Here is an 18,598-nt window from a genome sequence, read left to right on the forward strand (position 1 = left end):
TGCTTTATGTGCAATTACAGGAAGATTTGCAAGTGCTACGTGCTGCTGCTGCTCATTAAATGTATTGGCCTGAACGGACAGTAGAACAAAATGTCAACACAGTCCATTCTATTTCACCTGAAGAATTGTTAAATACTCTCATACTGATAGAAATGTAGCAAAACATGAGCATCCCTTGTGCCAGAGGAAAAGCTTCTGTGACCGTAACTGATTCCAGTCCTTTCAAAGCCTTACAAAGTTGCACTTTGCTATTTCACAAGACATTAGCATTTCTTCTTAATTTTTTTCCCTATTTCTCATTGTAAGTGGTTGAACTAACACAGTCATTTCAGTAAACAAAATATTTGGATATTGTTAGTTCTGAGACTGACAGTGCTTTCATGCATGCCATTTTTAGCAGTACTCTTGCTTATATTGTGAAATGCTTAGTATTTTCAGATTTTTCTGAGACCTATGGTTAGAAGTGTTCTTATATTTTTAGTCAGATAATAAATCAAATGCTAAAGTACGTTGCTTTTTTGGTAACTAGAAAATTGCGTACAAGTCTCTACCATCCCAGATAAAAATAAACTTCTGTACCCACCCCATTGTCTCCTTATACATCAAATGAATAAGTATAAAAATGTTATTGTTCCATACCTATTGCATTTCTTGCTGCCCTTGGACTGCTTTAGTCTTTGAATGTACATGTTTTACCTTAAATTATCTTTATTGATTTGGCTTGTTCATCTCTAAAGACTGCTACCAACTTCCAATCTCAGGTAAATTACAATTCATGCTAAAAGCTGTCTGGTTCCCATTTTCCAGCTGTTTTAAAATGTTGTCCATTTAAATGCCTATAAGCATTGTTTGTTTTTCCATTTTTCTTTCCAGTAATTCTTTCAAACTCTTGTTCCTGTGCTTGAAATACAAGTAATCAGAGAGAGAATGGCCAAGTCTGCCCTTTTCAAAGGACCTAAAGCTGAGGTGTTCTTTGTTGTTTGCAAGGTCTCTCTCTCCCTGGCTCTCCTGCTTGTCTGAATTTCCAGTGCTCTTCTCCAGTCCTCCTTCACTTAGCATTTCCTCTTTCTCATTGCAGTAGGACTCTCTGAAGTCCTTCATCACACACTCTGGTTTGCCAGACAGATCTTGAGGCACATACAGCTTGCTGTTGTCATGATGGTACATGCCAGGGCTGTACCGCTCTGCCTCATAGCAGTTGTCTTCCTCTTCTTCTTGGCACGAGCTTCCCTTGGCACTCTCGCCATCCGAATGAAATGAGATTCCCTTCCCTTGGCTTTTCTGGGAAAGATCAAAGGGCTCTTCCTGTTCCAAACTTCTTAAGACATTTGTCTGGGACAGAGCAATTCTTCCTCTTCCAAAACCTTGTAGTGGTTTAAGCAGGGAGAAAAGGTAAAATTTATATATAGCAAACTTTACTACATAACGTATGGTTAAAAAATAAAAAGTGAGATGGCCTTCTATTTAATATTTTACCTTTGTTTTCCACCCAGCTATCTCCAAGCACTTCAATGTTTACAGTTTATGACATCTCCTTTGAAATGAAGTTAAAAGGAGTACTATTGTATCCACTTTACAGCCAGGTCAGGAATGAAACATTGTGTTGTACATGCCAGACACTTGATGAGAGAGCTAGGAAAAAAAGTGAAGTGTCCTGGCCTCTTGCAAACTATTTTTGCCAGTGAACCTACCCACTTCCTCCTGTTTCCTATTTTTTTAAAATCAACACTTTGATCTAAATCATCACATGCCATAATCAAAGTCCTAGTTTTTGTCCACTTTTTTCCAGAGTGGAACAGATTAAACATGTTAACATGTTTGTTCTGCGGACACTCTGGGGCAAAGTTACTACTTAAAAAATGAAGATGCAATCATGTCTGACTGATCTATGACCTCCACTCTCCCTGATTTTTACTCTCTCAACCGGTGCCACCGCAAAGCTCTATGTACTAGTTAGTGCTACAGCTTGAGGAAATCATTAAAATCAAATGATGATTTTGAGCTGTTCAATATAAGTCTGAGTGGGGTCCTGGACCTGGTTTGTCTTAATATTTGTCAGAGCGTCTGCTCTCTGTTTCTGTTCTACTTGCTGGAAACCCAAGAGGCATCCATGGGCTCAGATATGCCCTAACCATCAGGATGCACAGAGGAAGATTCAGACACTGCAAGCACAGTCCATCTTAATTAAAAGAATAATGGCAATACTGGGGTGAGGATTTCATCCAACAGCAAAAATCTATTAGGGTAACTATTATAGTTGCTTTTTTTTTTCTTTTTTTTTTTTCCTCTCAGTAATTGGATCCAGTTTCTGCAGGATTTTTGCAGCCTCACTAGATACAGCTGCTACACTGCAACAGGTTGTGTTTGTTAAAATGCTTTATGAGCAGGTGCCAGCCCTTACAAATTGTCTGTGTCTGATAAGCCTCAGGGGCTGAAGAATCTGTGTACACTGAAAAGCACTTAGCCTGTCTTCAATTACAAGTAATTGTGTAACTAGAATGATACTGTAGGAGGTTTACAGGAAAAAAAGAACCATTTATATTATTACCTTTTAGGAACCATGTAAATTTTATCCCAAATGTCATTAAAAGACATCTCCATTCATTAGAGGCTATCTTAAAGCCTGAATTTGAGGAACACCAAGATGTCTTACCCAAGAAAGAGTTATTTGTCCAGAAACTCTTAACAAACAAAATCTCTTGGATACTCAAACTCTTAAAACAATCCTCCCTAATTCCCCCACTTCTTTAGATGATAGCATTGGCATGTGTGCACACATGAGGCTGATTTTAGGAAGTGTGTATGGTGAATGGGAGATAGGAAATGCTTTGCAGGATACTCTGAGGGATCAAAAATCCATATACTTTGAGATGGGGGAGGAGTGTCTCCTGTCTGCTTGCTTCTTTGTAAACTGGGTCTTGAGCTCAAGGTCTTCCTCTAAAGTCAGCTATGTCAATATGGCATAGAATAAATATATTTTGAGCAGAAAGGCTCCTGGACTTACAACCATTTGGGCTTCCACTCCCATTCCAGACTGGAATCCAGTAAGTAGTGAGCAAGATTGCTGGTATCTCATGGTCGCTGTGAAATTTGCTAGATTTTTTGCTTCTTCCAGCTCTGAATGGATTTAAGATTTATCCTCCTGTCTAAAATCATTTTATTAATCTAATCTTGAAATGGCAAAGATATGGAACATGATAACGTGCCTCAAACATGAGAAGAAAAACTATAAACTCCTAGCCAGATGTGTCTGGGGAAAGAAGCTTGCTTATCCATGGCTGCTAGGCTGTGGCCTGCCAACATCTGGGAATTGAATCTCCCCAGATTGTTAAATTTATTCAATAAAAGTAGAATTACACCCTTAGTCAGTAAGATCAATTTAGTTTCATCCATGTCCTCCAATAGTTTTCCTAGCCCACTACAGGTGCCATAGTCCTACTAAGGCTGAGTCTCCACTGTCTCACTTCCGTTTGTGTTTCAGAATTACCCACACAATGGGAGAAGCTCCACAGTGTTGGGGGTATTGCACATTCCCTACAGTGAGGGGATGGGGAGGCCTGCGCCAAAGTACAGGGACATTTGTACAGCTTGATAAGTCCTCTGCTGTCACACCACTGTGTGTATCCTCCCTAAAACTTGACAACAACAACTCAGTACGCTAGAATTACTGTTGCTTGTGCTCACAAATACTGTCTCATTTTGTTTTCATCTACTACTCCACTTTGGTCTGTCCCTCTGTGCCATGAGATATCCAGCCTGAAAGGTCTCTGAGACAAAGGCCAATACCTTAGGGATCTCTGATCTATAGCTCTAGAGTAATACAGACAGTGAATAACAACCTCCCAGGCTTATGAGATTCAATCTCTTCCAGTATCATTGGATCTGTGGCACAAGATCATAGATCTGTGGTACAAAGCCCATTAGGGTGGTACTGATGCACATCTTCAAACCTCTCAGAGAACAAGATTGCTGATAAATATTACCTTGAGAATGAAATCCTCTTTCCATGACTCCGTGTTTGACTTTCATGTGCCTTGTTAGGTTTCCCTTCAGGGTGAATTTGCTGGGACAGTAGAGGCACTTGAAAGGCTTACTGTCTGAGTGCAAGTGCATGTGTCCCATTAAATTGTGCATTCTGTTAAATTCCTTTCCACACAGCTGTCAAAAGTAGTAAAAATGAAAATTATTTGTAGAGGTACTTTCAAGGTAAACATTTTAAAAGAAAATAGAACCTACCGTTCTAACTTAAGCCCTGGCAGATTCCTGTTGCAAATTATTTTTCTATAAGAGATACAAAGAAAATCATACAGACAAGAATATATGGTTGAGTTTGCCCTATCTAGACCCTTCTGCACAGCTGCCATTTTTTAAATTTGGTGGCTAGCAGAAGACACACAGTCAAGATTCCCCCCAGATCAGGGAATGTTATTGTAAGGAGAGGAGAGACATAATTATGTAACCTGAAAAGCTCTTAACTTGAACGAAATCCAAAGTATATAACTTACTGCTCAGGTGAACCATTTCACAGAATCACAGAATCACAGAATTGCTGAGGTTGGAAGGGACCTCTGGAGATCATCTAGTCCAACCCCCCTGCTCAAGCAGGGTCACCTAGAGCACATTGCACAGGATTGTGTCCAGGCGCGTTTTGAATATCTCCAGAGAAGGAGACTCCACCACCTCTCGGGGCAACCTGTTCCAGTGCTCTGTCACCCTCACAGTGAAAAAGTATTTCCTCATGTTCAGATGGAAGCGTCTGTGTTTCAGTTTGTGCCCGTTGCCTCGCGTCCTGTAACTGGGCACCACTGAAAAGAGTCTGGTCCCATCCTCTCGACACCCTCCCTTCAGATACTTGTACACGTTGATAAGATCTCCTCTCAGCCTTCTCTTCTCCAAGCTAAACAGGCCAAGCTCTCCCAGCCTTTCCTCATAGTGGAGATGCTCCAGTTCCCTAATCATCTTTGTAGCCCTTCGCTGGACTTGCTCCAGTAGTGCCACATCCCTCTTGTACTGGGGAGCCCAGAACTGGATGCAGTACTCCAGATGTGGCCTCCCCAGGGCTGAGTAGAGGGGGAGAATCACCTCCCTCGACCTGCTGGCAACACTCTTCCTGATGCACCCCAGGATACCATTGGCCTTCTTGGCCACAAGGGCACATTGCTGGCTCATGGTCAGCCTGCAGTCCACCAGGATTCCCAGGTCCTTCTCAGCAGAGCTGCTTTCCAGCAGGTCAACCCCCAACCTGTACTGGTGCATAGGGTTATTCCTTCCTCCCTAGGTGCAGGACCCTGCACTTGCCGTTGTTGAACTTCATGAGGTTCCTCTCTGCCCACCCCTCCAGCCTGTCCAGGTCTCTCTGAATGGCAGCACAACCCTCTGACATATCCGCCACTCCTCCCAGTTTTGTATCGTCAGCAAACTTGCTGAGGGTGCACTCTGTCCCTTCATCCAGGTCCTTGATGAAGAAGGTGAACAAGACTGGACCCAGTACTGACCCCTGGGGGACACCGCTAGCTACAGGCCTCCAACTAGACTCTGCACTGCTGATCGCAACTCTCTGAGCTCTGCCATTCAGCCAGTTCTCAATCCACCTCACTGTCCACTGCCCATTTACTTCATAGTTTATAAATCTAGCCTTTAATCAAGAACAATGCTGGGCAGAGATGGAGGTACAAGATAAAACCAATGAAAGGTATCTGTGAAACAGTCAAGCAGAGTATCACTTCTCCTTAAGTGGAATTGAAATGACTGCACATTTTGCTTAAAGCTAGAAAAAGCAATTTCTTTTTAATTTGTTTTTTGCTGCCCCATTTTTCTCTGCTTCTCATCTTCTGTTTACCAGCTTCTGTGTTTTAGTGTCTCTGGTGAGCAAGCTGAAATTTAAACAGTCATGGGACTGCAACAGTGACTCAGCTCTCCCTGGAGCAGGTTCCTGCCCGCTCGAGCCATCGATCCCGTAGGTTTCCCTTTGATGAAACAATAAGGGATTTTTTTCATTGTTGTTTTTCTAGATGAGTCCTTTTATAGTCTCATTCCTTATAAATAAAATGTATTCTCTAGACATGAGAGTTTGACATCACTAATATAAGCTTCTAGTCTTACTTGTCTTCTGGTCTTTCCTTATCAGGAATTATAATTTTATTCACATTCAAGTGGCTATTTCCATCCTCTGTAAACTTCTGTGTTTGCTTTCTACATCAACTCCTCTTTGGAATGATTTTATACAAATACTTTTAGCATCAGAATTATTTTATTATGGTTTTCACTATTAAAAGAGCCAGAGTCACCATTACTGAGTAGCTGAAAATTACATCAAGCAGTGTAACTCATCTGGGAGAAAATGCTTAAAAAGCAATTACTGAGATTCGACTGAAGTTTTGGTCTAATCTGACTTTTAATTTAATTTATTTTCATAATACAGAAGGTCTGCTACATTAATCTCTGATTCAAATTCTCAAAGCTATCAGCTGGAATATCAGGATGAGATTTAGGTTTTGGACTGATCCCGGGTGAAGTCATACCATATCCTTTTCTTCTTAAACCATATCTTGAGGGAAAATGGAAGCAGTTCATTAATGTAAAAACTTACAGGGATATCATTTTTAAATAAAATACTAGAGCTGGGTGAATGCTGCAAAAAGAAAAAATCTGGAAATATTCACTTGCTTTTTAAAAATTATTTACTTGAACTGCATTGGTTTTCTTCTGTGATTTTCTCTCTATACTTTTGCTAGAATGAACATTCTAGCAAATGAATTTGTCAGCAAAAGTGTTCACAGAAAAAGTAAAGAAAAAAGAAAGGCCATGGAAAATGAGTTATTAACTTGTAAAGTATTCATGAAAGACATTTGGTTCCAAGGGTCATCCATCCACTTAGGAAAGAGGACTGTCTCTCCTTAGTATTCAGAGAAGGCTAACCTGCCTGATGACTTATATTCAGTGAAATGAATGCACAGAAAAACATTCTGAAAATGCTGGGAGGAAACAAAGAGGAGAAGAAGCACTCATGAGCACAGTAAATCCATGAGGAAAAACAGCAGCTGATTATATCCTGACAGCAGCTGGAACAAGCTATGATGTATCAATATTTCTCAGTCTATAAGAATACCAAATGGTCCCTCACTAATATGCTCTCTAATACCTCTTAGTAGGAGGCTTCTGGTTATCTGCTTGTACTATGGCTAATCTGTGTCCTCACCAACTTTTGCTTTCTGATAGCTATGTCTTTACCTCTCTATCTAACCTGATAATCAAAGAAAATGAGGCTGAATAGCTGAATGGTTAGAGTACTTCATCCAAATCTGTATCTTTGTAAGGTACTGAGCATTAAAATGGGTCTGGTAGGAGCACTTTTTTCTGGCAAGACAACTTTTTATTTCTCTTTCTTCATAAGGAAAAGAGAGGGGACTTCCTAAAAGATTGTTCCATGCAGCATAACACAATTTTTAGTCTCTGAATGAAGAGGGCAGGTTTTCCATTTCCCAATGTCATGCACAGTCTTAGGGATGTATAATGTGTTCCTGTCCTGAAATCTCCTCTGGGGACAGGAGGAAATGGTACCAGAGTGGAGGGGTGTGGCAGGAAAATGAAAGAAATGCAGATACGAAGTCTGTTTTTCAGAATGATGGCTTCGTGTGGCATGGTCTCTGGGTAAGCTGCGCCTTTCAGAAAACACAAGTTGAGTTTCAAATGAATCTCTGTGATTCAGAGGGTGAGGGGAGTTGGTCCCAGGCTCATGTCCTGGAAGACAACAGCTCAGAAGTAGCTGGGGTACAGAGCTAGTGCTCAAAAAATAGCCTGAGTCGGGGGAGCAAGTTAGGACTAGGAAGGCGTACAAGATTTTCTTCCTCTCTGACAGGACAGGGGTGGGAGCACTGATGGAGCAGGTTGTGAAAGATGACCCAGAGCCCAGGCTACATGGGAGAGAGCTCCAGCAGAAATCAGCAGAGAGGGTCTTAGCACCCAGAAAGACAGAAAGTTCATGCGAGAGATCTGGAGATAGCAGGAGTGACTTGGTTCACATGTGGACCTTTTGTCAGGCTCTGTAATTTAGATGAAATTGAATTCAAGCCCTGAAGATAACGACCTCAGCTGTAAGCCTGCTGAACACTGATGCACTAGCTGGTGAACTGGACTTGGTGAACTGAACTTCAGCACTATTTCTTAGAGAAAGCCCTATTAGCTCAGCACTAGACTGTGTCTTCCTAAGCTCCTGCACCGAGTATCACCCTTCTAGATTGGTCAGTCTGTTTTGTTTTTTCCAGAGTACTTATAGCTCACAGTTTCTTTTTTTGACTCCAGATCTAAAACCATGATTTTATCTGCCATGGGAAAAAGTGGTGTAAATTGGCACTCCTGCGAGGAAAAAACAGTGCCAAATGGACATGGAGATTGAACTTATCTCATACGATTTCCCACATAGGAACAGGGCCCAGTTCATCAAAGGAATATAAGCACATTCCTACATGGCAAAGGGCCTCCAGAAGAGATTTTGACAAGCAATCATAAACCAAAGTTGTTTAGATTCACTTTGAACTGCATATTTACAAGAGCAAGGGAGTTCAGATCATCTGCTGCAAAGTGCATTTGGCTGGGCTGGAGAAAACATCATTATGCTCTCTATTACTAGTCTGAAACTTTATTGACTTCAGCACTAAAAGCAACTATAAATTTCAGTAGGAGTTTTCTTTACAAATCAGAACTACACTATTGCACCATTTGGTGCAACTCCTTCAGAACTTGTCAGTGTTTTTGTTTAAAACAAAAATAAACAAGGAAGCATGGGCTCAGGCCTTTAAAAGCCACAGAGATGTTCACTCTTCAGAGAAAAATCTAACGCAGCTCCAGGCTGCAGCTGGATGAGGAAGCAGAAGGGACAACTATTTGCTACTTGCTCACTTCAGATAGTCTGAGCTTAGATGTGATTAGACACATAGGAAAGCCTCATGTTTTCTTTTGCTGTGAGAAAAAGGTAGAGAAAACCGTGGCATGTGGTGAAGTAGAAAGGCTACTGCTGTGCTCCCTTTCCCTTGCATTCTTCTTCTTCTTTTTATTTTTTCTTCATAAGAAGGGTGTTCCTTTCCTCAAAGAGAGAGGGAGAGGGAGAAAGACTGTAAACTGTCCAAAAGGACCGTGAGAAAACAGGAAGCTTTGAAAAGTACAAGAGAAAGCAAGATGAAATCTATTTGCAGGCGGTTCCCCAGGGACATGTGAGCCATTGTTAAGCAGCCTGTTCATACAGCTATATCCTTCCTTCTGCTGAGGAGGAGCCTGGTGCCAAAAGGCTGCTATCTGGTCATTGCCTTAACCCTCTGAATACCAGCCAGAGAGGCTTGCTCCAGTCTTTGAAGGACCCCGCCAGACAGGCAAAGGATCTTCCAAACACCAGCACGCGATTCCTGATTCTCCCTTTGCTGACAGCTGGGATCCCCACTCTGTTCAGGGGTTCATTAATATGTTGATTCATACCTGTCGGGTGCAGGAGAAGCTGGTTCACTGGGCTTAGTTGTTTCTGTTCTCGTTGGGATATTGGGTGGGGACAGAGAAGAAAAAAATAAGAAAAACAGGTGTTCCTGTAGAGCTTTACTAAGTGGAAAACATACTGTTGGCAATTCAGTGCCTGGCTTACACTATTGGCATCTCCAAGTTTTAATAGTCTGTCATCATCAAATCCTATCCTGAATATGAACTGCCAACTAATTGGCACGTATCTCAAAAGCAGCATGGGTCCTGATACAGCATCCAGAATGGCTGATCAAATGACTGAGTTTCTTTTCTGAAATTTCAGAGGTCGGAGCAGGACTTTGTCCAAATGGGAACAAAACCACGAGTTTGGGGGTATTCTGATAGAATCAAAGTCCCTGGCAGACTTGACATGGGAATACCCAAGTATTTCAATAATAGAAATTATTTACCTATATAGGATAACATAAGCACTAGTATACAAAATAACATTTTACTAGGACATAAATTAAAATGAAATAAAATGCTAAAGTTGAAAGCCTCTGCTTTTATGTGTTCAAAGTGAAAAGCTTCAATGTTATCAAAGCAAAATGAAGTAAAAAAGATTCATTTTGACATTTTCCTAAAAAAATTATCAGTGAAAGCCATACATTTTGAAGTCCTAAATTTTCCAAGAGAAAGTAATTCCATTTTAATATTTTCATCCAGCTCTACTTCTCAATGAAAGATTCCTTTTAACAAAATATTTAATTCTATGAAGATGTTGGATGAAAGAGTTCTAGAAATTGCTTCCAGATCAATCTTCAATTACTTATGCATAAACTGTATAATATGCTGCACTCCATATTTATAGTCCTCTTAGAGCAGATCAAAGTGGGGAAAAAACTACAACCTTTGGCTTCACAAGGTACGACTACACTAATGAACCACATAGGCAGCAAAAAGAGCAGATGTAGTGCCCAGTACTGGGTAAGAAAATGAACATTAATAATTCATAAGGAAGAGACTGGAGATGAGCAGAGTCAGGAAAGCCAAAGCTTCCAAAGTTTATGGGAAGGGGAGAGAAGAGGGGATGAAAGGAGAATGTCAGCCTCCACTGGGTGGGAGGGAAGGAGCAATCCTGCATTCCTGGGGGATCCTAAAAAGGCAGGATGTATTTCTCAGAAAGCCATTTTGTTAGGATACTGATGTCCTGCCCTGAATTTCAGCCTGATAATTACATTTGGCCCATTCAAATCCCTTCTGCAGTACTATTTTGCTGTGGCTTTCTCTGAGTCCTTCCCTGAACGTCTGCGTGGCGTCACTGTGTGAAGTCGCGGCTGCTGCTGTTCCACCGTTGTGCTCTGTGGGCTGCACAAATTGATCTATGCGTTTTGTCAGTGTTTCAAGCCATTAAGCACTTAGACTTCTGTTTGGATGGATGTACTAAGCAAATGTCAGGTATGTTTATTGTCCTCAAATGACAGTGGCATTTAAATGCTCTCTAAGCAGAGAAAGTATTTCAAGATGAAAGTTACTGATATAGAAGGGGAAGGGAGTAAATCACAGATATTGCCTCCCTTCTTTTGGGCTAACTGAGCAAAACCTAGATTAAGAAAAGAAGCTAGACTACTATTATATGTTAGTTTAAATACAATTTTAGAATGTGTTTTAGAATGTGTCTTGCTTTTCTAGTCCTACCATATCACAGATGATAACATCACAGAAATATCCAGGGGATTTAGGAGACTGCCACCAAAGGAGATACACTTACCTTGCATTTGAAGGGTTTGACGTCAGAGTGAACAATCATGTGGGCCTTGAGAGTCTGCTTTTGCACAAAGCTCTTGAAGCACAAATGACATTGATAGGCTCTGATATTGGTGTGGATCAGGACGTGTCGCTTCATATTGGCCAGCAGAGTAAATTCCCGGCCACAAATTCCGCATTTGTGCTCTTTCACACCCTGTAAGGAAAGAAAGAATACGAAAACTCAACAGAGAGAATTATTTTCTAATCCATTTCATCTTGAGTATAGCAATATATATTCTGCACTACAAAAGCAGGTAATAACTTATTTTGCTTATAACATCATTTGCTCACGCAATAGATATTTATGTATTTTTTTCTTGGCAATTTCTCCTAAGAATCTGAGAAGCAGAACAGGGAAAAAAAAAAAGTAAGCTTAATGAAAGAATGAGTTTTATTTCCATCAGTGAGTTTACAAAGGAACACAACATAGTCAGTAGCATTCTCTGTTGATGAACTGACATCTTCTCTGTTCTACTGTATTGCTTTTGTAAAGTATTGGTCAAATGTGTACACTTATTGACCAAGAATAAAAGTTAACCGGTTAATAGACTAAGGCAGTGCTTGCCTAAGGTAATTGAACCTCATGGACTTCAATGGTATTCTAACGAAGACCTACACCTGTTCTGAAAAAAAACTGTAGAAAAAATCTGAAATAACCAAAAATAACCAAGGACATACATGATATATTCAGCGAAGAAAAAAATCTTAGTGGGATTTGAACTAACCCTAAAGAAATGACTCCATTTCACCTGGTGTTTACAAAGCATGTCTAGTATTCTGTATGCCATCCTGTCAATTTACTAACACATATTCCGACATACTTGTCACACCCATGTGGTCTAACAGCCAGCTACTCAAAAAGTCATTTAGATGCTGTGAAAATCAATGAGTTTGCCACCTAAACACTTCAGGAGTTTGAGTATAACTTGCTGCAGGTAATGAGGATGTACCAGTTAACTGCCAATAACGATAACTCCTCCTGCGGGCCCTATTAACGAAGACAACTGGTAAGGATCTCTCCTCTTGGGCCAGTCAGTTGTTTTCACAGAGTTAATTGCCCCGTACAATTGTGAACATCACCAGCAGCTTTTAAGTGTCTACCTGTCTGATCTGGGGCTGCATTTGGGCAGCTGAGTACTGCTAATTATGTTCACAGCTGAATCCACCCGCAGCTGGGGACAAAGAAGCAGAAGCTCTTTAAGGGCTCAAGGGCATTGCATTTCCTATGACAAAAAAATTACCAGGTTTTAAGTTAGTAGAATTTTGTATGGTAAATCCTAAGACCAGGGAATCTCCAGAAAGAGCAGAAATGATAGTAGTGTAAGGGGAAGAAAAAGCAAACGTGGAAGTAGAGGCTGTGTTTTTCTTTAAAAAAAAAAAAAAAAAAAAAGTGCTCATAAAATTAAATGCTGTAGCTTTCTGTATTCTTAATACTTTTAATACAAAGGTCAAAATTCAAGCATTAAAGGAAAAATACACAAAACTGGAAGAATTTTTTAATAAAATGTGGGGTTTGCTTATTTAATTTGTATTTATAATATTTTTTGAAAATGGATAAACTTACTTTAGATGTTCTTGAATGGAACTCTGATATTTTTCCTATTTTTCAAAGTGATCTTTGTGCATGTGCTCCAGAACCTGCCCCTAGTCTGAGACTTACTGATAGCAATGGCGAGATTGCCCCTTGATATGAGGGTTATGGTCCTGTTTGTCCAGTTCTGTTAGCTGATATTCTGGATAACTTATACAGAAAGGGGAAATTTGTTAAGCTGTTTTTTTCCCTGAATGTCACATTATAGTGATTCTTCAAAATCTTACGAGTAACAATATTTCTTTTGCTGTGTAACACAGCCTTCTGCGTATCCCCCTACTTCCCAATTAAGGGAAGCAAAGGAATAGGTTTACTTTTCAGTAGAAAATTCCTGCTGTTATTTCAGAGGGTTTAGACAGCTCTACAAAATTATGTTATTTTACAGAAAGTCATTCTGAAGATAAAACACAGAAACAGAGAGCTGTGAATACAGTTTTGAGAAGTAATGCAGGTGGCGTAGTTGAACTCCTGTTTATAATAAAATCTTTGTGTGTGTACTTTCTCAAGACTGACATAGACATCTACTTTCTGCTATTGCCAGTACCACTGGGGCTTTTGCTTTGCATAAAATTCTCCCGCTGGCCAAGGGCCAGCATGATGCTCTGCAGACTGATGACCTTCTTTCTGAGGACCTGTGCGTATCCTTAATGGCCTGCGATCCTTGGGCTGCCTTTTGATGCAAGGACCAGCACAATGCATAATGGCTTACCTTGTGCGTCAGGGAGTGTTGTTTGAGATGGTGGGGCTGCACAAACTCCATGCCGCATTCAGTGCAGATGTAGGGACGAATGTCTTTGTGCTTCATCATGTGGTTTTGCAGCTGGCTGGGGTACTGGAAGGTCTTATCACATTCAGTGCAATTGTACTGTATAGGGCCACGGTGGGTTGTTAAATGTCTCTTCAGCTGGGCCAGGGTTGGGAAGTCCAGCCCACATTCCACACAGATGTTCTCTCGTCCACTCTCGTGCTTAGACTCGTGTGCCTTCAGCTCGCTGGGATAGGCAAAACCTCTGCCACAGATCCTGCAGTTGTAAGGCTTTATGTCACTGTGTTGCATCATGTGTCTCTTAAGGTGACTGGTTTGAGTGAAAGCCTTATGGCACACCTGGCACTTGTGTGGCCTAGTGCCCTGGTGTGTCAGCATATGTGTGTGCAAGTGGCTCAGCTGCTTGAAAAGCTTGCCGCAGCGGGTGCAAGCATGTGGCTTGATGCCACTGTGCCCCAGGATGTGGGTGACCAGATTGTACTTGGATGTGTAGGACTTCTCGCACATTGGACATTGCCAGCGTTTCTGTTCACCCCCTACGTCAACATAATAGCTGTCATCTATCTGAAGGTTGACATCTACTCTTTCCACTTTCTGTTTATTTTCACCATTTTCTCTTACTTCAGCCCTCCTGAAGGGTGGCTCTGGAGGCCTTTTCATTTGAAAGGGGCTCCTGAAATGAAAGTTTGGGTGCACAATGAAAGGAAACATTAAGCTAGGATGGACTTTAGGATAATAAGAGTAAGGAGCCTGGATGAATGCCGGGCTACTGGGCCATGCCATGTTAGACTTTATGGGTTCTTGCTTGATGGGCTTGGCTCCAAAGTGCTCCAGTGTTCTGTAGAACTGAAAACCAAAGTTGCAGAGGTCAATCATCTGGGAATTGTACTTGGGCTGTGCTGGCTGTTGAAATATCAAGGGGAGACTGGAAGAGCCTATATCATGATGGTCTTCAGGTCTGCGGGGTAGTGATGAGGAATCTTCAAGAGCAACAGAAAGAGGCATTTTTGTTGGCATGCTCTTGCGTTTCCGAGACCCTCCTTCCAAGGACCCCTGGAAAGTTTCCATGTCTCCAGGAGGAGGAGGACCATAGTGGAAATGTGAGAGGTGTGGTCTGAAGTCCTCACTAAATGGAGCCCTTCTGTGGGGCTTTGTAACAGGGCTCAGTGGTGGCAGGCAGCGGGAAAAGGGAGATGCTCGTGTACTGTCCACATTAAAACTTGTTTCTTCGTTCTTCATCATATTTAATTTCTTCTGCGTTGCTGAAGTTCCTTTAAAAAAAACAAACAAATCTATTTTTTCCTGTTCTCCTAGAATTAAAACTTCTAATTTATTGGTTTCAAGGTTTTTTTTTAGTTAAGTGCAGCTAAGGCGGTATTAGGCCCATGTAAGATGTAGGCCTTTTAAAGCAGAAATAAGTTGCCTAGCAGAGAAAAAAGAAGCTTTGGTCTTCCTATGGTAGAATTGGTGGTTTATATCAAGTTTGGCTCATACAACAGCTTTGCAATATAAACATGCTGTACCTGAACACACTACTTAGCAGCTGAATCTGTATGGCAACATTTGTGTTTAATTTAATTCAGCCAGGCTATTTGTGGGCAAAATCCTGTCCTTGGCTGTGCCTGCACAGGCTCTAGAAATTGGCGGTGCATCTAAAGGATATGGCAATACAAACAATAATGTGCACATTTATTATGGCTGTGACATGAAAAGTCAAAGCCAAAAAATTTTAAACTACTTTGTATCATTAACATGTGTTGCTGTGAGAGAAAACAATGGCCAAGTGATCTAAGGACACTGTGTACCATCAGGTTTTGCACCGTGTTTCCCGGCTTCTCTCACTCTGTATTGTAATAAGAAGGTGGAGATTAATTTATTTTCTTTGTTTTAAGCCCAGAGATATTTACCTGGCAGATTTGGGGAGGGAAGGGCCTTTAACCACTCTCTGAACTCCATTCAGTTTTTTAAACCTAGTCTAAAAAGGGGGAAAAACCTCACTGCAAAACTAAATATAGAATCTTTCTAACAACCTCTCAGCTCTCCAGAGTAATTAACACCTGAGAAGTCATGGATCCTTTCTAGTGATACCCTGTGACAAGGCAGAGTAATAAAGTCCTCTGGCAAAATTTTGTGTTCCTCTGATTGTACAGGGAACTTCTCCTGAATTTGGGGTTCACCTGAAATATTGGTTATAAATTTTGTTTCATCTTAAATAAGGCTTCTGCCTTTTGCCTTGGCTCCCTGGGGATGCTCTGTATGAATCTGTGTGTCTGTGTGTCTGTGTCCATGCAATGCGTCTGTACAGTCGGGAGGAGGTCGGGTTGGAAAACTAGACATATTTTCCCTCTCTCACCTGTGACATATTGGTGCTATTTATAACACCATTCTTGGAAAAACTGGGTGGAGAGCTTGAAGATGGTTAGAGTACTAAAGACACTCCTGTTTCTTTTTTAGGAAGCCCCATGCTGGATAGACCTGCTTCTAAAGATAGATAAAAGATGATCTCTGCACCCTAATTAGGCTGTGGGCAAGAGGAGGCACCTTAAAAACATGCTTGCAAACAGATTACTCCTATTTAATAAGATAGATTCTGGAATTGTCTTTGAGATGCTGTGTAAGGCCAAGGGTTCAGTGATAAAACTTTAAGATGGAAACTTTTAGACAAAGAAATAGTAATAGGAACCAATCAATACACAAAAACAGAATAATAATCAAAGGGAAAATTGTAAGATCTCTAAAATGATGATTCCAAAAGCATTTGTGATAGTGCAAAAGCCTAAAAAAACTTCACTTACAACTAAGATAACTGTCCAATAATTATATCAGGATGTGACTTTCAGTCCCTAGCTCAATGATTGCCAGTAGTACTTATAAATGTATGCACGTATGTGTGTATATATATATATATATATATATATATACACACACATATATATATATGTTCCATTAGAGAGGATCGTTCTGGAGTATGCATTCTGCTATGTTTCCTTGTCACTTTAACTCCCAGGCAAAATAAGGAGCAGTAAAATCTTGAAAACTCTTTGGGTAATAAGGCTTGGTTTATTAAAATGAGTAGAGGAGAAGGGAATCCTTTGACTATCAGAAAAAGACTTCAGTTCTTCCAAAAGGGAAAAAGGTTTTTTTCAAAATTCATTTAAGCAATGTTAAACTCATACAATCTGGACATAAATTGTACCTGTTCGTCAAAATCCTCCCTTAATGGTATGGGCCTGTCCCTCAAATGTCTTTCATCTTATGTACCTGATTCTTTCTCAGAAAAATGAGTGTAAAATGCTTCAAAAAGCCCATAGCAATTGAGAGTCAGGCTATGTTTTTTACTGGCTTTTTAGATTATTGAAATGCTGCCAAAATACACAGAAGTGACAGTGAGTTGCGGCTAATTGCTCTGTTGTCTCTTAGCTGCCGGTTCCTCCCTTCTTCCACAGGCTGTTTTATGCAAGATTTCAATCTATCTGGAGCATGGAGTCATGACAGAGGCTGTAGAACTGCTTGAAATTACTAGAAAGAAATAATTTCCTTGCACAACTAACCTTTGGTTGCTTTACCGAGCATTTGTTTTTATTCCACTGTCCTCGGCTACACACATTGCGGGACTGAGCCTACAAGGGAAAGAAAATGTTTAAATAGTCAGTGACTAGCACAATCACAGAGGTGCTGTATAATCACACTAAAGAGAACCTAAAATGGGGAAAGTATTGATTTATAGTCTAAATATGGATCACCTTGTTGCTTTTTATCCTTTCTTCAATCTGTCAACAGTACAGAAATTAATTGAGGAAGGGTTAAATCTAGCCTCTCTTCTAATCTCCTTTCATGTTGGTAGCAAACCCATGATAATTTCAGAGGAGGCATGATCTTCGCCTTGATAACTTTATTCCATAAAAAAATGAGTCCCGAGAAAACTGTAGGAGAGACTCTGGGTTTGACCAAAATGCATGAAATAGTTCCCCGACATATAAGTAGTCCCTTCTGCTTTAAATAACTTCAGTAAAGAACTTCAACACTTTTAATAGCACAGTTCCCCATTAGTTTTGTTCTGTCTAACTCTGGAGTAGCTGGTCTCTTACTACTCAGTCATAAGCGAGGAGGGGAGAAAGTGAAGAGTTTTTATATTAAATATCTCCTAGGAACATTTTGCCTTTTGTGCATAAGCACTTTAAATCTTTCCTTTTCCAGCACCTAGTTATTTAAGATGGAAATGCTATGGAGAGCAGTAGAGTGTGATTCTAAACACTGAGTCTAGTTTAAATCTGGACAGACATTAAAAAATTTAGCTTTTATCAGTATTTCCGCTATTCAGTTTTGAAAACTTGGTCTGGAAAGCTCACTGAGACAGAACTTTTCATGCTATTTTGACACTTAAACAGTGAAAAATCCTAAACCCAGCACTCCAGAGGTTATAAAAAGGTTAATTTCTTTAGACCAGACAGGCATCCCCCAGTTTCTTTCTCTTTATGTAAATAAGCATATTTGGAATATACTCAGAGATATTTTTAAAAAATAGAAACACAAATAAACTCCCTCCCCTTTCAGAAAAGAAAAGAAAGGATACAGTTAGTTCAGATAGTTGCTGAAGTATTTCCAGAAGAGAATCTCTATGGAGCGGCTAATAATTTTATTGAATTAACTTCCATGAAAGAGGAAGAGAGTTTAACACAGAATATGAATCACCATTTACTTTCTCATTTCCAGACATCACATTTCATGTTTGTAAATGTAAATAAAACATGCTCTTCACTCCATGGGCATACACATTGTTCGAGTTTCCAGTTAACATTCCCTACTAAAGTCAATGGCAAAATTTTAGACTTCAGCAGAACCAAGATTCTGCTTCACGTATGGAAGTGCCATCTATCTATTGAATAATAACAATAATAATAATAATAATAAGCACAGCAATATAAATGTGAGGTTACTATGTAGCTCCAGCTTAAACACCAACCCTGCTGTTTCTGCTCATGGGCAAC

The 18,598-nt window shown here is 40.3% G+C and overlaps 1 protein-coding gene across 1 annotated transcript; it reads right to left on the bottom strand.

Moving 5' to 3' along the window:
- Window positions 1–726: 726 nt before the first annotated feature.
- On the bottom strand, window positions 727–17,186 carry ZNF366 (zinc finger protein 366). Its single transcript, XM_067316189.1, has 5 exons — window positions 17,162–17,186; window positions 13,554–14,881; window positions 11,216–11,407; window positions 3,984–4,158; window positions 727–1,364 (listed from the first exon to the last, which is right to left on the bottom strand). The coding sequence occupies exons 1-5, from the start codon at window positions 17,181–17,183 to the stop codon at window positions 829–831; spliced, it is 2,253 nt and encodes a 750-aa protein (XP_067172290.1). The 5' UTR covers window positions 17,184–17,186; the 3' UTR covers window positions 727–828.
- Window positions 17,187–18,598: the final 1,412 nt, after the last annotated feature.

This window comes from Apteryx mantelli, chromosome Z, assembly GCF_036417845.1.
Source record: "Apteryx mantelli isolate bAptMan1 chromosome Z, bAptMan1.hap1, whole genome shotgun sequence".
Lineage (NCBI taxonomy): Eukaryota > Metazoa > Chordata > Aves > Apterygiformes > Apterygidae > Apteryx > Apteryx mantelli.